At 39.3% G+C, this 23935-nt stretch overlaps 2 protein-coding genes across 6 annotated transcripts; both read right to left on the bottom strand.

The window, feature by feature from the left end:
* Nucleotides 1-469: 469 nt before the first annotated feature.
* cdca3 (cell division cycle associated 3) lies at nt 470-5257 on the bottom strand. 2 transcript variants are annotated; one of them, XM_056269968.1, is made up of 7 exons: nt 5144-5257; nt 4816-4960; nt 4522-4624; nt 2454-3046; nt 1335-1674; nt 822-901; nt 470-716 (listed from the first exon to the last, which is right to left on the bottom strand). In XM_056269968.1, the coding sequence occupies exons 2-7, from the start codon at nt 4951-4953 to the stop codon at nt 624-626; spliced, it is 1347 nt and encodes a 448-aa protein (XP_056125943.1). In that variant the 5' UTR covers nt 4954-4960; nt 5144-5257; the 3' UTR covers nt 470-623. The 2 variants fall into 2 exon arrangements, with proteins under 2 accessions (XP_056125943.1, XP_056125942.1); XM_056269967.1 differs by having other exon boundaries at nt 4816-4967; nt 5144-5256.
* Nucleotides 5258-5766: 509 nt separating this feature from the next.
* Nucleotides 5767-23656, bottom strand: pex5 (peroxisomal biogenesis factor 5). 4 transcript variants are annotated; one of them, XM_056269925.1, is made up of 17 exons: nt 23395-23656; nt 21541-21698; nt 20981-21019; nt 20749-20866; nt 20528-20671; nt 17030-17120; nt 16537-16627; nt 15453-15575; nt 14205-14315; nt 13349-13432; nt 13118-13237; nt 10590-10733; nt 10390-10460; nt 10042-10263; nt 8690-8855; nt 6788-6945; nt 5767-6710 (listed from the first exon to the last, which is right to left on the bottom strand). In XM_056269925.1, the coding sequence occupies exons 2-17, from the start codon at nt 21652-21654 to the stop codon at nt 6470-6472; spliced, it is 2037 nt and encodes a 678-aa protein (XP_056125900.1). In that variant the 5' UTR covers nt 21655-21698; nt 23395-23656; the 3' UTR covers nt 5767-6469. The 4 variants fall into 4 exon arrangements, with proteins under 4 accessions (XP_056125900.1, XP_056125898.1, XP_056125897.1 ...); XM_056269923.1 differs by lacking the exon at nt 14205-14315 and having other exon boundaries at nt 23386-23655; XM_056269922.1 differs by lacking the exon at nt 14205-14315 and having other exon boundaries at nt 23395-23654.
* Between the last annotated feature and the right edge of the window lie 279 nt (nt 23657-23935).

Here is a 23935-nt window from a genome sequence, read left to right as displayed (position 1 = left end):
CACACTGTCTCTTTCTCTCTCACACATAGGCTAGTTATAAACTCTTTAGACTTTTAATGATTAGTGTTTTATTTTTAAAGTTTGTGGGTCGTGTAAAAAACAAAAAAAATCCCTTATTTTGGGGATGGATTCCTGGAGATCTCCCTTATTTTCAATGTTCAATGTTGACAGCTATGGACTGGATACGGTAAAAGTTTAATATATCAACTTGCTCCGCTGACTACGTCCCCTTCTTCGTTGCTCTGATTGGTTGTAGAGCTATCCAATTGCGTGCTGAGAGAATTTGAAAGACAACCGTTTATCCCGCCCATCAGATTGAGCCCTGTCAATGATGAGTTCCCAGACCTCACTTGGTTTGTGAACAGTCTTTAGCAATGACAAAGATTTAAATCTGTTCAAGCATGTGTTTTTGTGAATAATAGTTTCATCCAATGTCCTCAGACAAGCTCAAAAAAGAAGAAACAAAATTAAGTGTAAATTTTATTTACATTAAAAACAGTTTATTTACAAACACACAAAGAAACAACAAAGAAAAGGAAAAATAGAATGATCATGTAGTTTAAGGCTTAAAATTGTAGTATATACATAGTGTTGGCTGGATTCATCCTGGTGAGCCCAGTTTCTCACTCGTTCTCCTTGTTGAGTGATAGAGTCAGAGCTCTCCTGTCCATCTGGGTGAATCTCTGTTTTTCTGGGGTGGACACTTTCAGCTTCATCTGACAAGAAACATGAAGATCCACGAGTGATTACATGCATAACATGGACATCTGCAGTAAAAGGAGCACTGAGGTTCAAGTAGTGACTAAGAACGGTGTAATTACCTGAGAGTTGCGGTCTCTGGGTGAATTAGCTTCCCTCAGGATCTGCAGAGGCGATCTGCCCTCACCAATCAGAACTTTTTCTGTAATATTAAACAAGCAAATACCTCAATTTTCTAGTTTCTAACCAGAGAAAAAGTGAATTTAAAAAACCCTTAAATATACATGTATCCTTGTGTTAGTCTTCTATCCACCTTACTTTTTTGAATAGGCAAGGCTTCCATTGTCATTGCTTTCAGTTATTTACGCGGTAAAAAAATCAGTTTGTTATGCTGCTTAATATTGCAAACTGGTATTTGTTTTAATATTACTTCATCAATCATAAACATACTGTTTTGCTGCACATTTACTGCACGGCCATTCTTCCAGTTATTTACCAATAGCGGCTAATGAACTGGAAGTCCTGCACACTCAAAGAAAATTTGTGATGAAAAATAAAGTGGATGGAGGAAGTAGCATCAGAAACTAGCAGAACGATTAATGACGCATAACCATGTGGCCAAGAGACACTCTCACCTCTTGGTCTTTGTTTGGCGCGCACAACCATGTTGTTATTCTCGTTTGTGGCTGTGTTTTTGGTGGAGAGCGGTGAAGAGACAAACGTTTTTCCACGTCCCTGTACCCCTCTTGCTCTGACACCAGCGGTCCCGAATCCTACCCCCAACCACTGGGGCTTAAAAATGGCTTGACTGGGGCTGCGGGTGTCAAACTTCAGACAACGGATGCCAGACTGCACCGTTTCGACCTGGACGCTGGTCACTGGGCTGGATTTGCTGGAGGCAACAGCCGGTTGAGGCGAGAGAGGTTTGCTCACCTCTGGCTGCTCATGGCGTGACTCAGGAAGTGCAGGTGTGACCTGATGGAGGAGAGATACACATCATTTAGTCTCTCACAGGGAACAGTATGGATTGTTTCTGATGCCAAAACAGGCCTATAAAATAGTTCAGATTCCCACCTGCCCTGAAGTTTTCATTGCTCACAACACAAACAAAAATATCCATTTAAAGTTATTTACCGGTAAGTAAAACTTTAACAAATGTATTTTTCCCTATTTCGTAACATAGTTAAAAAAATATATGTATCAAATGATTTGATCAATTTGCAATAAGTTAGAATTATTTATTTATTAAGAATAAACTTTAATATAATTATGCAGGATATTTTAAAAAAGGCAACAAAAACTAAAATATATATATATATAAAATATAATAAATTGGATAATCAATAAGATTTATTTCTTTTTAAGTCAAGGCTGCATTTATTTGTTGAAAAACACAGTAAAAAAAAAACAGTACTTATTGTGAAAATATAATAATTTAATATAACATTTCTACTTTGATATACATTTTAAAATAGAATTTATTCCTGTGAAGGCAAAGCTGAATTTTCAGTATTATTACTCCAGTCTTCAGAGTCACATGATCTTTCAGAAATCATTCTAATGTGCTGATTTGCTGCTTGAGAAACATTTTTATCAATTTTAAACCGTTGTGTCGTCTAATATTTTTGTGGAAACCATTTTACATGTTTTCAAAAGAACAGCATTTATTTGAAATGGATCTCTTTTGCAACATTATAAATGTCAAACAATATATTCTCAAACCTTTGAAAGGTGTCTCAATCTCAAAAACAAACCTGTTCGTCAGACATCTGGGATGGGACCTCCGCTTCCTCCGGGGTCACGACAGCTTCAGCAACAGGCTCAGGCTCTGTGGATGCTGGGGCGACTGAGAAGAGCGTGTAGGAATGATCTTCATTCTCAACAGGAGGAAGAGGAGTAAGAGGACGTTCCTCCTGAGAAGATGAGTAAACACCTTCATGACACGCAAGAAGACTCAAACTGAGCTCTTTCTTTAATGGTGAAGCACCAAGCAGCAGAGCCTCCTCCGCCTCTTCCAGCGAGGCCTCAGGATCCACCTCTACCTCCATCAGCGTGTCTCCAACCAACACAAACGGGCTGCTGCATATGGAGCCGTAGCCCAGTGAAGGAGAGGACACCGCAGGGGTGAACACGGCATCGGTGCGTTCCCTGAGTGAGGCGGAGTTCTGAGCTTTTACCAGAGGGAGAAGGGGCTCTCTGGGGCCGGAATCATTTTGCCGAGCCCCATTGGGCAGCCTGGGGTGTTTGGTAAAGGAGACCGGAGGAAGAGGAGAAATAGTCTCGCCACCGGACTTGACATCATTGAGAAAGAAGGTGCTCAGCCGCCGAGCGAGAGATGTGACGCTCACTGTAAAGGAGACAAAGGAGTTTGAGATTAAAGAGTCACCCTTTCTATTTTCTAAATGCTTGTTATTGATCTTATTGTGAACTATTAATCCATGCATAGGTTTCATTTTTAAATTGCTATTGTAAAAATTGGCATCGCAATTTTTTATCAAAACTCCAACACCCCTTTCTAACAATCAACTAAAAGCTCACATTCATATCATCTGCATCCATCCATCAACAACTGATGGACATATCTAAATCCTCACCCTGCATTTTCTTTTCTTTTTCGATCACCTGGTCACTCGGAGGTATGTCACAAAGAAAAAATTTGTCGCTACATCAACCAATCGCAACTTTAAAGGGTTAGTTCACCCAAAAATTAAAATTAGACATCAAAGTAGTCCCTGTGACATCAGTGGGTTAGGTAGAATTTTTTGAAGCATCAAATAAATTGTCCAAAAATAACAAAAACTACGACTTTATTCATCATTGTATTCTCTTCCGGTTCTTTTGTCAATCCGCGTTCAGTGACGCTGGTGACGTAAGACGCTGCTGACGTGTAAAACGGTGCGCCCGAGCTTCGTTTACAGTCTGAGGGAGACGCACGCTGTAAACAAAACAATCTTCACAAACATGTCTAAGGATTTCGACACGGAGGAAGACCAGCCATATTTTTTGCCCAGCCATATTTATTTGAACCCGAATACACGGACACACCAGATACACGTCAGCAGCGTCTTACGTCATCAGCGTCACTGCGGACTCGTGATCGCGGATTGACAACAGAACCGGAAGAGAATACAATGCTGAATAAAGTAATAATAATAGTTTTTGTTATTTTTGGACCAAAATTTATTTGATGCTTCAAAAAATTCTAACTAACTCACTGATGTCACATGGACTACTTTGATGATGTCTCCATTTCCTTTCTGGACAAGGACGGTATACTGTACACACATTTTCAATGGAGGGACAGAAAGCTCTCGGACTAAATCTAAAATATCTTAAACTGTGTTCCGAAGATGTACGGAGGTCTTATGGGCTTGGAACGACATGAGGGCGAGTCATTAATGACATAATTTTTATTTTTGGGTAAACTAAACCTTTAAGGGCTGAGGACATCGAGTAAATAAATTACAAACCCTTAAAGACAGATCTACCCTGAGCTATGAGGTTGATAATCAACAGTATATGCATTTGTTGAAATCATCATACTGCATTATTTAAAATTATTTTTTGCATGAATTCTGGTGAGAAATGTGATTCAACTCACAGATGGTTGGTTTGGTTTATGGCCTGTGACGTTAACTCTTTATGGAAAGGGGAAGAAAAACACTTCCAGAAGTGGGCTGGAAGTTACTGAACACTCTAAAGGGCTTTGCTAATGAAAATTGCTCTCAGCTTGAGCTTCTTTCATTGGGTTTAAATATTGTGAATGAAAAATGCAGAAACAAACACAGATCTCGTAATGGAGAACACTTGACTTAACGTTACCCTTTATTGGTGTTCGCGTAATGCCAGCCGTGGGTGATCGGGGGTCAACAAATCCAGGCCCAACTGACTCCACCACAGGCAGAGGAGAGTAAGCCACACCCACCTACAGGAAAATACATGAAAAAAAAATCAACTATTTTATTTGTCCATTGCTCACTGCTGAGCTCATTAGGAACCTGAGAAATGCCAAAATTCACCTCACAGTCCGGCTTATCGATAAGCAACTAAATTATTTAGCACTTTAACTGGTGAAACTGTAATAAAAGTAAGCGTTGTTAAACTGTATGTTTGTACCTGTACAGGTGTGCGGTCGATAGCACAGGACGGTGAACGCGGGTCTGCGAGTCTCGCTACACGCGCTGCTTTCGGCCGCTGGCTCGGATCTACCCGAGGTGTTGATGCCACAGACATCTTGCTTTCACTGGATCCCATGTTTACTCTGTATTCTACTCAGAAAACAGCACGGTTTATAAAAACTTGTATGGTAAGAAGCGAAGAAAGTAGTTAAACCCATAAGGTAATGAGTAGTTAAACCCATAAGGTGATGCTTTTTAAAAAATACATTAAATAAACAAGCACATCGTGTACCAACAAAAAGTTATTGTTCAATAATCAAACTCACCTTAAAGCTCAAAGTTTTCCACGCTCAGTTCACTATATATTCCCTTTATCTTTTACACCAGATCAGATTGAATGTTTCTGTTCAATGCACATGTAATAAAGCAGATTAACAAAGAAATGCCTCAGTCTTCTAATCCAAACTACCTGTGACTCGAGCGAGAGCATTTAAATGGATCGTTCTGTGTTTGCAGCGATTTTTAAACCGACCAATAGTAGAACGCGAGAGTCCCTGCCTCGGCGCTTCTGATTGGCCGAGACGGTGAATACATGTTATTGGGCGTGTTTCGGCGATTTGAAATACAGCCGCGTGTTGACTGGTTGAATGCTGACGCCTTCTTTATACTTGTGTAGTTAAACAGTCAATTAAACAGAAAAAAAGAAAAAGATAAAAACCTGCACACACTTCTGTTGTTACAAAAACTACTTTAGCGAATTGAATTACTATTAAAATAAGTATGTTTTAGTATTTTGATTGTTGCCAATAGCAAACTCTGAATAAAATGCCACAAAGAAAATCGATAAATCTGTAAAATCATGTAATTATAAAATGTATTATATACTCATAAAATGATATAATTTACTTGTGCTTGGAAATATGAATATTTTTCCTCAAGTTACTAAGCATCTTTGTCAAAGCTTTATTGCTTGAAGTAATAGCAATTTGAATTGGCTATATGCAAAACATTAATAATTATGGTACAATACACAATATGGCAAGTGGAATTTACAATTAAGCAAATAATTTTACAGCAAGAGCAAATATCCGATAAGAAAGAGTGTTAGAGACATGTCTTTCAGTCTCGCGTACGAATTAAGTTGCCAATATAACTTTAAGGCTTGCAAATCACTGTTACTTTGTACAGGAGCCGTAGTGACGTAGAACACAACACATCCCTCTTCTCTGTCAAACAGAGGCAAGTACTCTTGAGCTCACAGTGCTGGGACCTTATTTTCCCCATAAGAGAAATATTACTGTCATTTTGATAAGGACAATGGAAAGAACAGTAATCGTCAAGATTAACAAAATGGAAAAATTACAACAGATTCTCTGTAAGCGTAAACTTGTGACAACCCATAGGAATAATGTTGTGTTTTTAAACTGTATCATGGGCTTTTCAACATGTCTCTTTTTCTCAGGCATCTGTCTGTCCATTAATGCAGTGTTAGAGCTAAATGGGCGTTTCACTCTTTTTATTCTCCTCACATTGTAGCAACGTCATGTCCCGCTTTGTTGAAATGTACATCACGGGTCTTGATGTTTCTCTCCAAAACAGGCTTCTCCACACTCACATTCTATCTTCATGCGCTCCTTCAACTCCTCCATCCTTCATTCTGTCTCTCCTTCTCTTGGGGAGAAGTGCACCAGCAGCGTGTCCAGATCTCGCCGGTCGGCGGCTGAGTAAAGCGAGCTTTCTCCCATCATGCTCAGTGCCATGCGTAAGGTGGACCAGATGTTATCTGACATCACAGTCACTGCTGCACCTGGCCCTCGCCCCGCGCCTCCCTCTCCATCCCCGGCGGCCTGTCGCTGAAGAGAAAGGGCCTCCAGGAAGTGCTCTACTGCTTCCCTGATGGAGAAACGACAAATGGCATTTAGCTTTTTGTTTGCTAGTTTACCCCAATGAAACCTTCTTCTTTTACTAACCTGTGTGCACCCAGGTTGACACAGCTGATGCCCAGGTTGTATCGGCTGCGTACAAATCCAGGTTGTAACTCCAGTGCGCGTCTGTAAGCTGCGACCGCTTCCTCGGAGCGATTACCATTTGCCAGAGTTGCTCCCAGCTTGTTCCACAGCAGATAATCCTTCACATAGGGTTGAGAGAAGGAAGAATGTGAACTAAAATACTAATGAACAATGTGTAAAAATGTGTAGAATATAACAATGTACCCGTTCACACCAACAACAATAACTATAAAGGTAACTATAATGATTAACTATATTTGCATCCAAATTAACATTGTTTGTTTGTTATAAAGCACATGCTGCAGTTTTGTTGCTGGCTGCTTTAGTCACCATGAAATCCAAATGTAATTTTTTATGGAATAATACAACGTCTTCTCTTCTCTTCTCACTAGCGTGAGGGCTGGACAACCTGTCACTCACATGACATCACAGCAATAGCAAACTACAACGATCCAACAATCCAATTAATTCCCCATGAACTAGATCAAGTCCCGTCCTACACCATCACAATAGGGAAGAAAATATGTTTGATTTCATGCCGACATTAAAAGCTCAAGCTCTTTAAAGTTGGGTGGATTCTGATTGGTTGACAATGTTTTTATCATTCATCAGCTGGAAAAAAAATTCTGAAAATGATTCCAATGATATAATTTCTCTATGTCGTTATGATAACTAGCTCGTCGTCGTCGAGTCCGTTGCAATTTCAGTATCTGGCGCAGGTCACAGGTGATGGGGTCGGCTCAGCCAGGTCCTGGGGGCTGCACTGGGGGGCGTTTTCACACTCGTAGGTGGGACATTGTCTGTACTGCTCCGCAGCTACATGCGTCATCTGTCTGGTGGTTCCATGCTTTCATAAGTGCTTTGCACCTCCCCTGTTCCGCTCGTAGTCTGTTGAGGGTCTTCCAGGTTAGCCATGGGAGAATGCTGATAACTATATAATATTTAGCTGTGGTGTGGACTTTCCTATTCTCATAGAATTAGAACAATTAATAAAATATTATAGTTACATTTATCGTTTAAGTTATCATTCTTGGTCTGTCACTGCTTTAAAGGTGGGGTAAGCTATGTTTCAAAAAACACAGTTGGACATTGTTGATATTTGAAATCAACCCAAACAACCACACCCCTCTCTTAAATGCTCCGCCTCCAAAACTCAGCCTCCAATCCTAACCGCCCTGCTTCGAGTCGGTCTCGAACCCCGATCCTCCTGCATGCGAGTGCACTAACAATGACGCTAAACACCGCATTCTCTAGCGGTTGTCAGCGAGACTCTTTCTAGCTGGCCTCCGTTACACACACAATCCAAGAGTGGATGTCTGTTTATCATAGCAGAAGCGCAACAAAATAATGCTTCACGAAAAATAAAGTGCAGATGATGAACAAATGACAAGAAAGCACAAAACAATTAATGTGCAGTACACAATAGTAATTAAAAACAAGAGTTGATTGTTAGTAGCCAACAGCTCCAGACAAGCAATGACACTCAAACCCAGTGTTACTCATGTGTGGAGCGAATCAAAGCAACCTCTGCGTCTGTTTTCAGGCCTTCCCGCTTAGCTCTCTCCAGCGCTGGAAAGCTTTTCTAATATTAACGCGGGTCCTAAAGCTCTTGCCCAGTCATAAGTAACCCTTCATTTTCCAGTGATTTCGTGTGAGCTTTTCTCCTTTGTATTGTGTTTCATCTCTATTTCTGCAGTCTTTCTTTCTCCCTCTTGCTCGTTCTCTCTCCTCCACCGTCATACGCCCCCTAATGCTGATTGGCTATAAACGTTTGCTGTTGTTGTTCGTGTGTCGGTCCGACAAACTTCCAAACAGCGTTTTTCAAATAACGCTTACCCCACTTTTAAGTGTGAATGAACCAACCTGTGGCATCACAGACAGGGCGGCACTGAAGCAGTCCACAGCCTTGTCATACTCTCCACTGAGGTTGAAGAGAACGCCCAGACCACACTGCAGCTCAGGGTCAACCCGTGCGGGGTCAGCGGCCGCTGCACTCAAAAACAACGTCTGCACTTCACTGAACAGTGCCCTAAGAGGAAGAAGAAAGAAGGAAAGAACTGGATTAGTGTGTAGCTCAAAGGGATAGTCCACCCAAAAAACTTAAATACTTTCACTATTTACTCGCCCGCATGACCAAAAAACAATCATATAGCTTCAAAAGACTTGGAATACAGTCAATTATATGACACTTTCATGGTGATTTTTGTCATTCTATGGCTTAAGAAACCAAGTGTTCATTCACTTTCATTAGGCCAGAATATTATTCTAAAACCCTCCTTTTGTGCTCCACAGAAGATAGCCAGTCAGGCAGGTTTGGAACAAAATGGTGAGTAGATTTTACTTAAAGAAAATATTCTTTAATGAAGAAAAGACAGTGCATAATCATTCTTGAGTCATACAAAAAGAATTTAAATATCTGCACTGTCAAAGATTAAAACACTTGGATGGAACTTAGATGGAACTCACCTACCTGTGTTTGTGTTAGATGTATTTTTAGAGCACTGCTCGCTTATGATTGGTGACAAATGTAAATCTGTTGCTTGGTTACAATGCCCTGTCCAGTGTCTTATGAATATCTCATGCCAGTGTCGGCATGAAAACAGGCTTCTTCCACATCTGATCAATCCACAGTGCTGTACAATCATGAATAAGATTTAACGGAATTCTGTGTCTAATTAAAAGTTAAGATTTTTAGCATAGTTGTGGTAAAATAATTTCATCAGTTTTTTTTAAAGCAGATAACATGGTTACAGTGATGTGCCATAACCATTTGGTAAAGCTGAATTTTCTAATATGCTGATTTGGTGCTCAAGAAACATTTCTTATTATTATTATTATCAATGTTGAAAACAGTTATGCTTGTGCTGCTTAATATTTTAAAGAAAACTGTGACTTTTTGTAGCATTATTTGATGAATCAAAAGTTAAAAAGAACAGGATTTATTTGAAATAAAAGTACTGAATAAATGTATTCATTTCTTTCAGAAATATCTTATTGAACCCAAACTTTTGAACGGCAGTGTACATGAGGAGCGAAACCTGTACCCGGTGCAATCAACAAAATCTAATGTTGCTCATCGCAGCTGATTAACAAGAAGAGATGCCATTAATAGCTTGCATCTTGTTAGCACTCAGTTACAATGGAAATAAACAGGATCAGTTTTTTAGACCTTGAACCCAGAATGTTTTTTTTACTGCATTCAAGAATCCTCTTACTCTGGCAAAAGAGATCCAAATCTCTCCCTCTCTTTCTCCTTCTCTCTCACACCCTCCCTCTCCTTCTCTCGTTCATGCTGCTCCAGGATAGGCCTGTATTTGGGGTTGTGCCTCAACCAATCACGGAGCGTCTCGCAGGCCTGTCTGTGCAGTGACTCATTGGTGAAGCTCACAGCTAGAGCCATGAGAGCCGTCAGATTGTCCTTTTTCAGCTCAATACATCTGAAAACAACAATTGAGACTTGAATTTAAAAGGCAGGAGCAGTATTTTAATAAATCATATTTGTCATAGACTAGTCAGGAGAATTTAATTGATGTGCACAGTAAGACTGCAGTTATACTTCTCACCTGCGGAGGGCGCTGATAGCAGCAAACTCTTGCTCGTTCTCAGCCTGGCAGGTGCCCAGATATTGCCAAGCCTGCAGTATCGTCACACACAGTCAGCGTTTCACAAAGACAAGCAAGAAAGTAGAACAGAGTTAGAGTCCCTTGAGACAAAATGTATCATCGGTTTTTGGATGTCGGGTTTATACGTATGAGGCTCTGACCAGCTGGTTGTCTGGCTCTTTCTGAACCGCGCTCTCGAAGAGACGTACGGCTCCAGGAATGTCCCCCGCCTCCATCCTCTTCACACCCTCGGCAAACGGATCATCGTGGGACAGGTAGGGGTTGTCTTCTTCAAATTGATATCCCTAAGAGAAGAGTAAAGGCATATTCACACTAATTTTAATGGGACCAACAACATGAAATAAAAAAATAAAAAAAATGTTTTGCCATTCTCTGAAAAAGTTTAGATACCTAAATAAAATACACCCCTGTTCAAAAGTTTGGGTTCAGTAAGATTTTTTTTAGTGTGTGTGAGAAATTAATACTCAGCAAGAGTTGTATTATGCTGATAAGAAGTGACGTAAAGGCCTTTATAATCTTAATATGAAAATGTGGAATAAAATGATTTCTGAATGATTACACTGAAGACTGGAATAATGGTTGCTGTTAAATTAAATTCAGTTTAATAATAAATTAAAAATATATATAAAAGTATAAATTGATATAATTTTTCACAGTATTACAATTTTGTACTATATTTTTAATCAAATAAATGAAGCCTTGGTGAGCACAAGAGACTTCCCTTGTGCATCCTTATGGACATTTTTGTCTTTTTCAGTTTTGTTTTTTGATCACCTGAGTTAATGCTAACTGCATACAATTGGGCACAGGTGTGTATTTTTATTGGAATTTTACTATTTCACCCCCATTTCCTTTAAAAAAAAATCTATTTTGCACTAGGTACCGTACACAAAATACTTCCTCTCAGTGACTTTAGGACAAAGATGTTCCCATTGAAACCCATTAAAACTGCAATTTTTAATCCCAGGGCCGTTTAACTATAAAATGATGCAATCTTTGTTAAGAGGCTTTCATTCTGTTGGTAAGGCTTCACTATTTAAATTGAAAAATTTTAACCAGATGTTGCCATTTTCTCAAGTTTGGCCTACAAAGCAAATACTCGCTTTATTCCTGTTTTCTGCTTCAGCATATTATAGAGCCAATTGGATAAATTATGCAACTATAATTGTTTGGGTGTGTTGGTATGGATGTCAGAGTGTGGTTTGTATGTGTGTAATAAAAAAAATATGTGCGTATGTGCGTGTGTGTTTGAGAGAGAAACTCGCCCAAACAAAATCTTACCGAAAGCTCATTTTTTGAGATATCAACCTCAAATTTGGAACACAACTTGTTTAGATTTATGGCTTTGATTTTCTAGCCGTTTTAGAGTTCAACATGTTTCATAAAATATAAATTTTATATAAAATAATAAATCATTTTTTTAAACTTACTGTGCGCTCCGGCGAGGGCGGCGCGGCGCGTCTTGGACGGTGAGAGCGGCGAGGAGAGTTGAAGTCAGGTCAACTTTATGGTAATAAGCAATGACGCGGTTCGGCGGCAACCGGTGGCAACCAATCGGAATGTAGAAGTGCTCCGTTTGAGAGGATTCCAGAGAACGCAGTCCTGTAAACTTTGGTTCCGACCACATTAGTTCCCAAGCAAAATAGAGGAGGTTGATCATTTGAATTTGATAAGAAGGCGCGCAACACTATTTATAGGCAAGATTTTCAGCGGGAATGCAAATTATAATACCACTTAACCATGAACACAAAAGCCACACCACACAAATGGCTTTTAATTTGTTTATTTCATTAGCAAACATGTCACTATAATTGTTAAGTTCTTTCCATCGATCAATTTTCTGCAAAAATAATGATCGTCATGCTTGTTTGCTTTGCGGCCCCTGTAAATACAGTTTTAAAAAAGATCACGCATTCGATCTACGTCAGAGCATCAGAGCGTCCACGAATCTTTCCACGGCGTCGCTGGCAGGGCGGCGAGAGCGAATTTTGCCGCTCTCGCCGGCGGCGGTGTGAACGTACGGATAAACCTATATAAAGTTTTTTTTACGGGTCTTCTTTAAAATGAGACCAAACTTAAGTCTGTGCTCCCAAGTTTCAAGTTTTTTGACACGGACATTTTTGTCCACTATGGACCTATGTGTAACTTTTTTTAGTTGATGCACAAGGGTTACTTTTTTTTTTTTTAAATCTTACCATCCCCAAACCTTTGAACGGTAGTGTATTTGGAATCTGAACAATAAAAAAAATCTACTTAAAAGAAAAGAAAGCTGTCAAATGATTTTTGTGCAGAAAATTTAAACTGAGTATTAAAAAGAGTGAATATGTAGTATGCAACCTTTAAGATGCTGTCCTTCCGAATATCAGAACAAAAGATTCGGCCACAGGTAACAGCATGATTGAGAGTATGATATTGCTCTTATACAACAGTTCAACAAGAGGTTAATATTAAGTAACATACATTCTAGACACCATATTGCCAGTTATTTTGTCTATTTTTACTACGTCAATGAACATATTTCCATGTGAAACCAAAGCAGAATCAAAACTAGAACTAACCATTGTATAAACTGTAATAAAGCACAGATAACAGCCTGGGAAAGGGCTCAAGGTTTCAGTTAGGTGGAAGTATCCATGCTGTAAATGGGCACAGGTGTATATCCAGATACCTTGTCGTAAGAGCTGCTGAGCATCTGGTCGAAGTCTGAGAGCCAAGGGTGAGCTTCAGCATCCCTCTTCGCCATTTCCTCCCACTCCTGCTGGAGTTTCTCCCAGAAATCAACATCACTCTGAACTCACACACACACACACACACACACACACACACACAAGCACCAATGAATTCAAGGGTATCGCACTCAAGTTCATGTATATGTGTGCAAGTGTGCAGCCTGGCTCACCTCCACCGCTGCTTTGGCCTGCTGGAAGTCTGGCCCATAAGTGGCGAATTCATCTACCCATGATTCTGCAGAATCTGCCGAAACCTACCGAGCACAGCGACATGCCAGGCTGTTAACAGCCTCCATATTAACACATCACAGAGCCTGCAAATGCTTAAAGGTGCAATAAGTGATTTCTCAAAATCGTTGTTGAACACATTGTTGATATTTGAAACCAACCCAAACAAACACAACCATCCCCAAAATGCAAGAGTGTTTCTTTTATTATAGCAGAAGCGAAGCAAGATAATGCTCCCTCTTGCTCACTCTCTCTCCTCTCCCATAATGAGTGGACATGCCCCCTACTGCTGATTGGCTACAAGTTTGTTGTGGTGCTCAGTCGATCCACTTTCAACATCGTTTTTCAAAAATCGCTTACACCTTTAAATAATACCCAGGTGAAGGGAAAAAAGACAACATACTGTGATGAATGAGAGTGGGGGAAAAAAGAAAGGATGTAATGGAAAAAGAAAGAGGGCATGAGAGACCAGAAGAAGAAAAAAACTCACCCTCATTCATCCATCTTTCCTTTCCTCTCTATATTAAAAATAGCAAGCAATGCTCAGTGTACCTTCACTATTGCAGGAAGTCAAAGTGGTTTCAGTAGCTGGGCACAAGTGAAAAGCAGTGTGAGCAGGGTTTTAGCTGTACAGGTCTTTTAGCGATAACCATGTTAAAAGCACTATTAAACTAAAGCAACAGTCTGCTCTCTTTAAGACAGCAGGAGCTAGTTAACATAATGAACATGACAAGCCTACACAGGCAAAACACATAGCAGGACTACTGCATCACTGTTGCCAGGTGATCAGGGTCCTACCTGCCTGACGATAGTAGCCCACTGCTCTGCCTGTTTAGCTTTAACTTTGTCAATCTTCTCTTTGCCCTCTCGGGTTTCCACTTCCACAGTCCCTTCCCTTGATTCCAGGAACTGGGCAGCCAGTTAGGGACAGAGGGTACAGGTAGGGGGTATTTATGGATATTGTGCGTTTGGTGTGGGATTGTTAGGGATAGTGGGAAAATTTAGGTATGGATGGTTAAAATGTTAAAATGTAGGGATCATGTCATGATGATTGTCCATGACAGAAGGAAGAAGGAAATATTGAACTACTGCTTGTTTGAACCATGGGATAAAACCAAGTTCTTTTTTAGAAACAGGAGCCAGTTTCCAAGACCTAAACCAAGTCCTCGACAATTTTTCCTTTGAAAAAAAAAACGTGGACTTGGCTAGATCTACAGTGGGGTCCAAACATCTGTGACCACAAGTGAAAATACTGTTTCTAATTTAATCCATATTTATATTATCTGCATAACAATTTGAGTGAAAACTCAAGCTGCATTAAGTCCACAAATTTGACTGATGACCTAGAAATAGTGGATAATCTTTAATATTTCTTATTCAATTTACATCATAATGTTTTGTTATAAACTTTATTAAATCGAAGTATTTTAACTAATATGTTTATAATGAACTAATCTGTTTATAATTAAATAATAAAAATAATTAGATAGATGATTTTGAAAATAGATTACACTACAGTTCAAAAGTTTGGGGTCAGTAAGATTTTTTAAATATTTTTAAAGAAGTCTTATATGCTTATATTTTAAATTTTGGGTGACAACCATTATACTTTTTTAAAGACTCTTTGATGAATATAAAGTTCAAAAGAACAACATTTATTTGACATATAAATCTTTAGTCTTTTGACATTATAAATGTCTTTACAGTCACTTTTGATCAATTTAATGCATCATTGCTGAATAAAACTATAAATTTCTTTAAACAAAAAAAAATCTTACTGACCCCAAACTTTTGAACAGTAGTATAAATGTAAATGTGGTCTTAGTCTCCACTGTGTGTAGATAATTCAGTCTCTAAAGCAAATTAAACTATCCAAAACTGTATTTTCACATGGGTTAGTATTTAAATCCCTGCAGTGCAAATCGGCAAGGATTTACAGTATGCCATGTAGTTACAGCTTGAGAAGAGCCAAGATGGCTGCCAAAGGGCTGCAGTGTCACCCTTCACAGTGCTTCCTCTATCAGAGGAGCTGGGAAGGGCTCGTACCTGGTTAAGGCTTGAGGCCCAGTGCTGTGCCTCCTTGGCCTGTGCTTTATCAGTGTGCTCTTTTCCTGCTCTGTCCTCCACAGTCACACTGCCATCGCCAATCTGCCTAATGAACCGCAGGAACTACACAATAACAACAACAACAACAACAACAGCTATTACACATCTATGGCTAACAGGAAACACGTTGGCGATGCATTGAACACACACACACACACACACACATCAGTCCATCAGTGGTTTCTTCTTGACAGTTATGGTCGGACACAAGGAGGAAGGAGTAACGGCCAAAAGCATAACATATCCCAAATTATATGACAAAGCCAGAGCAGAGTTAAATGAAAAAAGAGAGAATGAATAAGAAGAAGAATGAATGAAGAAATGACCATGAAAACGTGAACGATGTCACATCACTTTCTCATCAACCACAAGGCAAAAATTAATCTATAATAATCATTTTAATCCCATGGAGAATCTGTGGTCAGTAATGTACTACTTAACCTTTTAAATATAACCCAGAAGTGCATTCGGGGGATGCAAGTGGGATGATCCCTTGAGACAACATTAACATGGTTTTATCTTAACTTGAGGAATCGGTTGTGATGGATAATTTCTGTGATGTGGCATGGGTGAAAGCAGAGCAAATTTATTTTGAAATAGATACACTTTAGTCAAATGTCTAGCAAAAAACATTTTTCATAAACTTATGTTAACAAAGTTCCAGTGCTGCAGCAATATGTCATAAAAAGCCATGTGTCAAAGGGATTTTATCAAGGTGGATTGCCAAGAAAATTCCTTACTTATGGTAAATTGTATTTATTAATAGCTATCAGAATAAACAGTTCTTCTATCAAATAAAACCCTTTTTTTTAACCCAACCGTAGGCAGTTTGTGGTAGCAACTTAAGTATATAGAACGGACTATTCATATTAAAATGATATTTTTTAGAAGTGGAACTATTGGTTTACAATTTGTGTTTTAATATATCAATGCATGTGGTGACTTGGAGTAAAGTGTTTCAGATGCAGCTCAAAGAACACTTAAACAACACCGATAGCAGGGAGACTCTTCCTTTTGCTCTCACCTCTGTGTTCTTGAGTTTAGGGTCGTCCACTTTGGCAAGGAGTTCATTCGCTGTTTGACGTAGTTCTTCACCTGACTGGTATTCTTGTGTCCTGATAGTATAAAAAATACATTAAAGTAAGGATAGGATCAGGACTCTGTAAACATCTATTACTCTTGATCTGACCTTAGTATAATCTATGTACGTTACCATTCAAATATTTGAATATTATTTTTTATTAGGCAAGGATGCATTAAGTTGATCAAAAGTGACAGGAAAGAAATTTTACCAATTTTAATGAACTTTCCATTCATCAAAGAATCCTAAAAAAATGTATCACAGTTTTCACAAAAATATTAAGCAGCACAACTGCTGTATATAATTATTGTATTAGTGATCAAATAAATGCAGCCTTGGTGAATATAATAGACTTCTTTCGAAACATAAAACGATAGTGCATAATATTCTTATGCCGAGTCTCTCTATATTATTCCTTTTAAGAAACCTAAAATACCACTCTTTGTCCTGTTCTCTTTCTCCCAAATCTCCAAGCCATAACTTCTCCTCTGATTGCTCCAGGTACTCCTCAGCCCAGCGGCCGGGGTCTATGAGACAGGAGGAAGGGAACTCAGTGGTGTATGTATAGTAAAAGACGACAGAAAAAAGTAAAGCTACGGCGAATGAAAGGATGGCTGAACAAAGATGAGTGTAGATTTGTCAGAATTGTCAATTGTCACCTAATGACATTGAATGACATCTAATGATATTTTAATGACATCTAATAGCATCTTAAAGGGATAGTTCACTTTGAAATTAATTTTTGGTATGTTTTAGCTTACCTCAAGGGCATCCAAGATGTAGGTGTCTTTGTTTCCGCAGTAGTTTCAATTTTTATATTTTTAGGTCAAACCGTTCTTGTCTGTCAGTCATATAATGCAGGTCTATGGTCACTTCCTCAAAGAGCATGCACAGAGAAGTCCAAATTAAACATGATTTAATGACTCGTAAATGTAAGTACACATTGATGGCCTAAGACACGAAACAAGCGGTTTGTGTGAGAATTAATTTTAATTTGGACTTCTCTGTGCATGCTCTTTGAGGTGGTGACCATAGACCTGCATTATATGACTGACAGACAAGAACGGTTTGACCTAAAAATATCAAAATTGAAACTACTGCGGAAACAAAGACATATACATCTTGGATGCCCTTGAGGTAAGCTAAAACATACCAACAATTCATTTCAAAGTGAACTATCCCTTTAAAGCTGCAGTCCGCAGTTTTTCCTCTGTCGCCATCTCTGTTCGAAATCTGCAATTGCAGTCATTCGCGGAATTATCAACTTTACGTGAGTTGTACTTCGACAGCACAGTGATGAACACTTTGATGAACACAATGTTTGAGGAGAGTGTGCAGCTGTCAGTCACCGCGCCGGTGTGGATACTGTCATTCAGAATCACAGATTATTATTTTTGGAAGTATGACCAACATGATAATTTTCACCGGAAAATGTCACCTGAACAAGTAAGAAACATCCACTTTTGTTCTGGTTCTGACATTGCAGTAAATCGCGCTGATTAAATCTAACAATCGCTTATCATATCACGCAAAACCGTGCAAATTATACTTTGTTCTCAAATTGTTAATGTTAACAACGTCAGCATTGCGTGACTACATGTAATGCCCTTCCGATATGCATCCCTTGTTTTCGCATGTGTCCGGTTGCAGTCTCTTTTTTTCTGTAGCCACTCCGAAGTCTTTGTATTCATGCAAAAGTCTTTTGCATTTTACAGCGGGTGAATCTGTTGTTACTGGTGATTATCGTTTGAACCTTTCTGGATCCGCCATCAAATTAATAAGTTTAATTATATCAAGTGCTGTGAGAAAAGGCTATAAATCTCCACCTCCAGCATCCTCACACGCAATATAGCCTACTAGCCGAGACTCCTTTATGTGTACAGATGTGACGTAATGACGCAAAGACATGCTCGAATCTCCCGCGGAAATCCACCAGTACCACTGGAATTAAAAACATTATTACAAGCTTACCGCTTTGAATCAAGCTAAGACAAGCAGAGAGTTTTGAACACTGGCTGGTTATGTATTTTCTCAAATATGTATTTTGGATCATTTTTAACCCCAAAAAAGCTACGGACTGCAGCTTTAAATTAAAAAAGGATATAATATATGGCATATACATACAGTCATGGCCAACAGTTTTGGAAGTGGCATAAAATGTGTTTAGCAATGTTTGCTGCCTCAGTTGTTGTGTTGATTCAGATCAGATGCATTTTAAATAAATGCAAAAAGCATCATTGGTAAAAAAAGAAAAGAAAAAAAGAACTTTATAACAAAAACCCAATTTTCTAGTTTTTTGGCCCTGGCACAATGACCAGCTAACATCATTTCACTCATCATATCATCAGCACATGGCACCAGTGCAGAGCTTGCTCAGTATATGCAGCAGGTGAGTGTGAGTGCATCTCTAGGCCAAGACTTTTGGACAGCAACCTGGTGTCAAGAAGGGCGGCAAAAAATACACTTCTCCCAAAGAAAAACATCAAGAACAGACTGAAATTCTACAGAAAGTACAAGGATTTGACAGCAGAACACTGAAGCAGTTATTTTCTCTGTTTAAGGCCCCTTCCGAAAGTTTGGGACATCTGGAAAATTTATTGTTTCTTCCTGAGAAGAAAAGGTGGCTGCTACCATGAGTCCTGTGTCGTGCCAACGGTGAAGCATCCTGAGACCATCCATGTGTGGGGTTGCTTTTCATCCATGGTAGTGGCCTCTCACAATTCTGCCCCAGAACACTTCCATGAATAAAGAATGGTATCAAAACATCCTGCAAGTGCAACTTCTCTCAATGATCCAGGAGCGATTTGTTGATGATCCATGCATTTTCCAGCATGAAGAAGGGTCAACACTGTAAATATTGCATCGAATGCTTTTGGCAATAAAAGTCTTTAAAACGTATTAAATACTTATCATTGTTTCCCAGTATACCATATAAATATGTGAAAAAATTATCTGCAAATACTGAAGCAGCAAACTTTGCAAAACACAAAATTGATGTCACTGCCAAAACTTTTGTTGGGTGTGTGTGTGTATGTATATAAATATATATATATTAGGGCTGTCAGTTAAACGCGTTATTAACGGCGTTAACGCAAACCCATTTTAACGGCGTCAATTTTTTTATCGCGCGATTAACGGTCTTTTTGGCCTAGCAAACTTTGTAGTTTTTTTCACATGCTTTTGCAACAGGACGCGGCGAGTACGTTTTGTTGCTTCGTCGACCAAAGCGCAAGCGGATATAGCTAGACCAGAAACAAAACAACAAACGTCGCACACACTTGTTTAGGCTTGCAAGCCGGCCAAATAATTGGTTAAAGTTATGTTTTGAGTGGATGACGAGCGCGAGACGCCGAAATGGATGCCAATAAGATTCTGAATGGAAGGATAACTTTTAAAAAGTTGCCAAATGGTTCCATTGACAAGAGCAAAGTGATCTGTGTGTTTTGTCGTTGTGAACTGAGCTATCATCATCGCAGCACGTCCAGTCTGAAATACCACTTGATGATGGCCAACCACACACACAGCTGATGCGAATTCTCTGCCCCCTCATCAATATCAGGACCTCGTCAGTATTTATTTCACTTATTTCCTTTTATTGATGGACAGTGTTACATTGTGTGAGAGATTATTTTCTCCAAGTGAGAATGTTAGTGTGAAATTGAACACAGTATATGCCAATGTTGTTTTCAATAAAAAAAATTTGCACAAAGCAAGCCGATCCACTTTTCCATGTTGATAAGAGCATTAAAATGAGAAAAAAAGAATGGGACAAAAAGAAATCAAGAGACATTTAGAATAGATAAAAATGTGCGATTAATTGCGATTAATCACGAGTTAACTATGACATTAATGCGATTAATCGCGATTAAATATTTTAATCGTTTGACAGCACTAATATATATATATAAACACACACACACACACACTTATTAACCTGCAACTTCATTGATGAATTCTCTGGTCCAATCAGCATCAGCTGGATCAAGACCAGCTTGTCCAGAAGAAGAGACGGAGTCAGCAGTGGACAAGAACTCTGCCGCCCAATCGCCAGACAGCGCCAGAGAAGCCACATCAGGAGCTGAGAAATTAAAACATATAGTTATATCACACTGAAACATGCTGAAATCTGTCTGGATGTGTGTTTGTGCACGCTACCTCTCTGTGGAGCCTGTCTGTAGTTTTGTTGATCTATCTGCTGCATTTCCTCCAGCAGTTGACCCATATCAAAACTGTGAGGAGGCCGTTGTGGGGCCTGTAGAAACTCACTGACCAGCTGGATTTCAAAAACAACAGGATGTCATTACACTAAGAACATGGGACATGATCACAGACTACTTGACCCGACACAAACATCAGGTCATTGTAATTGAAAGATCAAAATACACACCTCCTCTTCCGTGGCTATTTCGATTGGAGTAGGGGGAATCTATGGTGGGGGAAAAAGATTTTAATGTTAATTTAATTATTATATTTTATTATTTTCAAGGCTGCAACTAATGAGGATTATTTGCATTATTCGCATATTAATGCGGTTGCGAGTCCTATAATTTGCAGGTTTGTTTATAGAATGCTGTTGTCATGCCCGCAAAAAACAAAATTCAAAACAAAATTTAATTCCCAAACTTTTGATGATCAGACTCAAGATTTTTGGGATAAAGTCTCATTTTCAGCATGCTAAAGAGCCGGAGTCCCCATCATTAGGGATGATTGTAAACAGTATGATGAATCGACACATTCTTGGCAAATCAGTGTATTTACATCAGATGTTCTCAACTCTGGCCCTCTAGGTCCACTTTCCTGAAGGGTTTAACTCCAACCCTGATCAAGCTGACCTGCCTGTAGCTTTGTAGTAATCCTGAAGACCTTGATTAGTTGTTCAGTTGTGTTTTATCAGGGCTGGAGCTAAACATTTGCCCCGGTTACAAAAAAAAAAGTTTAGTAACTTACAGTGGGTGTTGATCGATGTCTCCAAGCCCCTCCTTCTTGGGTCATGTGACCAGTCAGTTTCATAAGGGGATTGGCTCCCCCACATTCCGCATCCACTAACTCCCGCATCGCCATGGCAACACACTGTGAGGCTGGATCAAACTAACACCTTGAGATATCTACAAGTAAGTGAAATATCATCATTAAGTGGCATGTTATAAAAGTGAAGTGGTTAAGGGTCTAGATCAGTGGTTCTCAACCTTTTTGACTCCAAGGCCCACCACTGTCCGCCCTAGTTTTGTTTTCGAAAATATTCAATGGCATTAACATTTAGGCTTTCATCAGTATTTATGTGAGGGATGAAACTGTTACCGGTTTGACGATAAACCACGATAAAATACCAGACGGTTAGTATTAACATTTCATAGTTTAAGTATTAACGACAAAGTGACAACAAATACAATGCCTAGAAATCCCAAAAATAGTTAAATACCTTCGGACCAGAACTTCTGCTGTCAGGTGACAGTCAGAATGACAGGTGACAGAGGTGAATGCGATAACTTCTTGTTGCGACAAACACATATCATATACCTCCAGAACACGAGTCGCATGGAATCATTCTGTGATACTGTAGCGTCTATTTTAAAAAGCTTGATGCTGGTCGCGATTCACATTATATGACAAGCGTGAGCGGGACATTTTTAAAAAAAAATCTCCTTTTGTAGTCCATACAAGTAAGGAAGGCTATACGGCATTAGAACAACACCAGGGTGAGTAAATAATGACTTAATTTTCATTTTAGGGTGAACTTTTAGAGGCTCTTTTTCTGCAGTTCCATAAGTGCCACCTACTGTCAGTGGATTTACATTTTCATTCAGCCTGTCTGCAGTTTTTGTTCAGACCAATCTATAAATATAAATGTAATGAATAATAATAATTATTATATACTAAGGTATGTATAATTAATTATTCACGGAGTAGATAAATACCAATCATGTATCATTTTGACATCACAACTTTATTTGAACATGTAGCACATGTTAGTAGATATCATGTTATGCTATAAATCAAAAATGTATGCTCATTATAAAATGTCCATTTCAATCCTTTACATTACTTTTCCAAGTCTAGAAATTAAAATGATATGGGATTTTGTTTAAGCTTATTGTTGTTTTCTCTTCATTTAAAATAAGTTTTCAGCCCCCTGGTAGAGAACCTCTAGACTGGTATCAGAAAGGTTGTAGCCCTAGTTGCATAGAAAGTTACTGCGCTCATCGTGAGGCTATAAACAGAGCCTGGAAGACAATGAATCATCGACTTGAGATTAATCCTGTGGACTGAGCTACCTTTCCACTGACATAAACATATGTTCCATCAGCTTATCCAGACTAGAAGGATTACACAGATTCCATTGTTCCTGAAGACTATTAACAATTAACCAAGATTGCACGTGCACAAACAGTGCAGGTCTACTTTGCTGTCCTTATGCAATAATTCCAAAACAGCCTGCTTCCCTCGTGCATGACACCTCTGATGAAAAACCATTGAGATGAACAAGAGTGGCCACCGGTTGAATTGGCCATCTGATCACTGTTATGAAAACATACATGCATAACTCTTCTGCTCAGATCTGGTTCTTGTCTGCTGTCAGTTTGGCTTCAGCACAGAAACATTACTGAGGGCAAGTGTCGCTTTTTCCAAGTGTAAATGGCAGTTGAACATCCCAACGTACTAACGTTAGACCACAACCGGTTAGCTATTCGCAGCCTTGTTTGTGCAACAGCTATGAATGATAACAATAAAGCTATCAGGTCAACTAAGTCAACTATGCTGCAGACAGTTAGCTTACAAGCTAAATAAACTCACTCCTCTCACCTGCCCAGGCGATGTTGTCACCTCTCTTCTCCTCTCTTTCTCCTTTTATCCCGTGAGTAATGCAGTTTTGACAAAAGCAAAACACGACAGAACGAAGCAGGCCCTAAAAAAGACGGCTGAGGTTAACGGCCCCCTGGTTGTCGGTTCCTGGCGGGTAAATGTTGCGCTGGTGACCGTCCTGTCTTTATTTACCTTCCCCGTGTGGCCCACTGAAACATGAGCGAACCAGCCAGACGAACACGCTACGCTCCGGCTATTCACGAACGCAGTTTGCGTAAAGACAAGCGCTTTGAACTGTGCTGAGCATCAAGACGGGCGGAGCGAGATTTACGCTGAAGTTACGTAAAGTTCCTAAAGTGACAGCGCATGCCTTGAGTGACAGGTTGATAACCCATTGTTTCAACATCAAGGGAAATGTGCTTTAAAGGATTTAAATTCATTCCTGTTGTGCAGTACCTTTTGAGTTCTGTAACTTTTGAAAATGAATATACGTGTAATTTGTAATTTAGGGGAGTATTGCTATAACGGCTGCCAACCAGAA

This window comes from Rhinichthys klamathensis, unplaced genomic scaffold (assembly GCF_029890125.1).
Source record: "Rhinichthys klamathensis goyatoka isolate OS25496 unplaced genomic scaffold, OSU_Roscu_1.1 h1tg000295l_1, whole genome shotgun sequence".
NCBI lineage: Eukaryota > Metazoa > Chordata > Actinopteri > Cypriniformes > Leuciscidae > Rhinichthys > Rhinichthys klamathensis.
The sequence above is the reverse complement of the archived record's forward strand: the minus strand, read 5'-3'. Positions and strand labels throughout refer to the sequence as shown.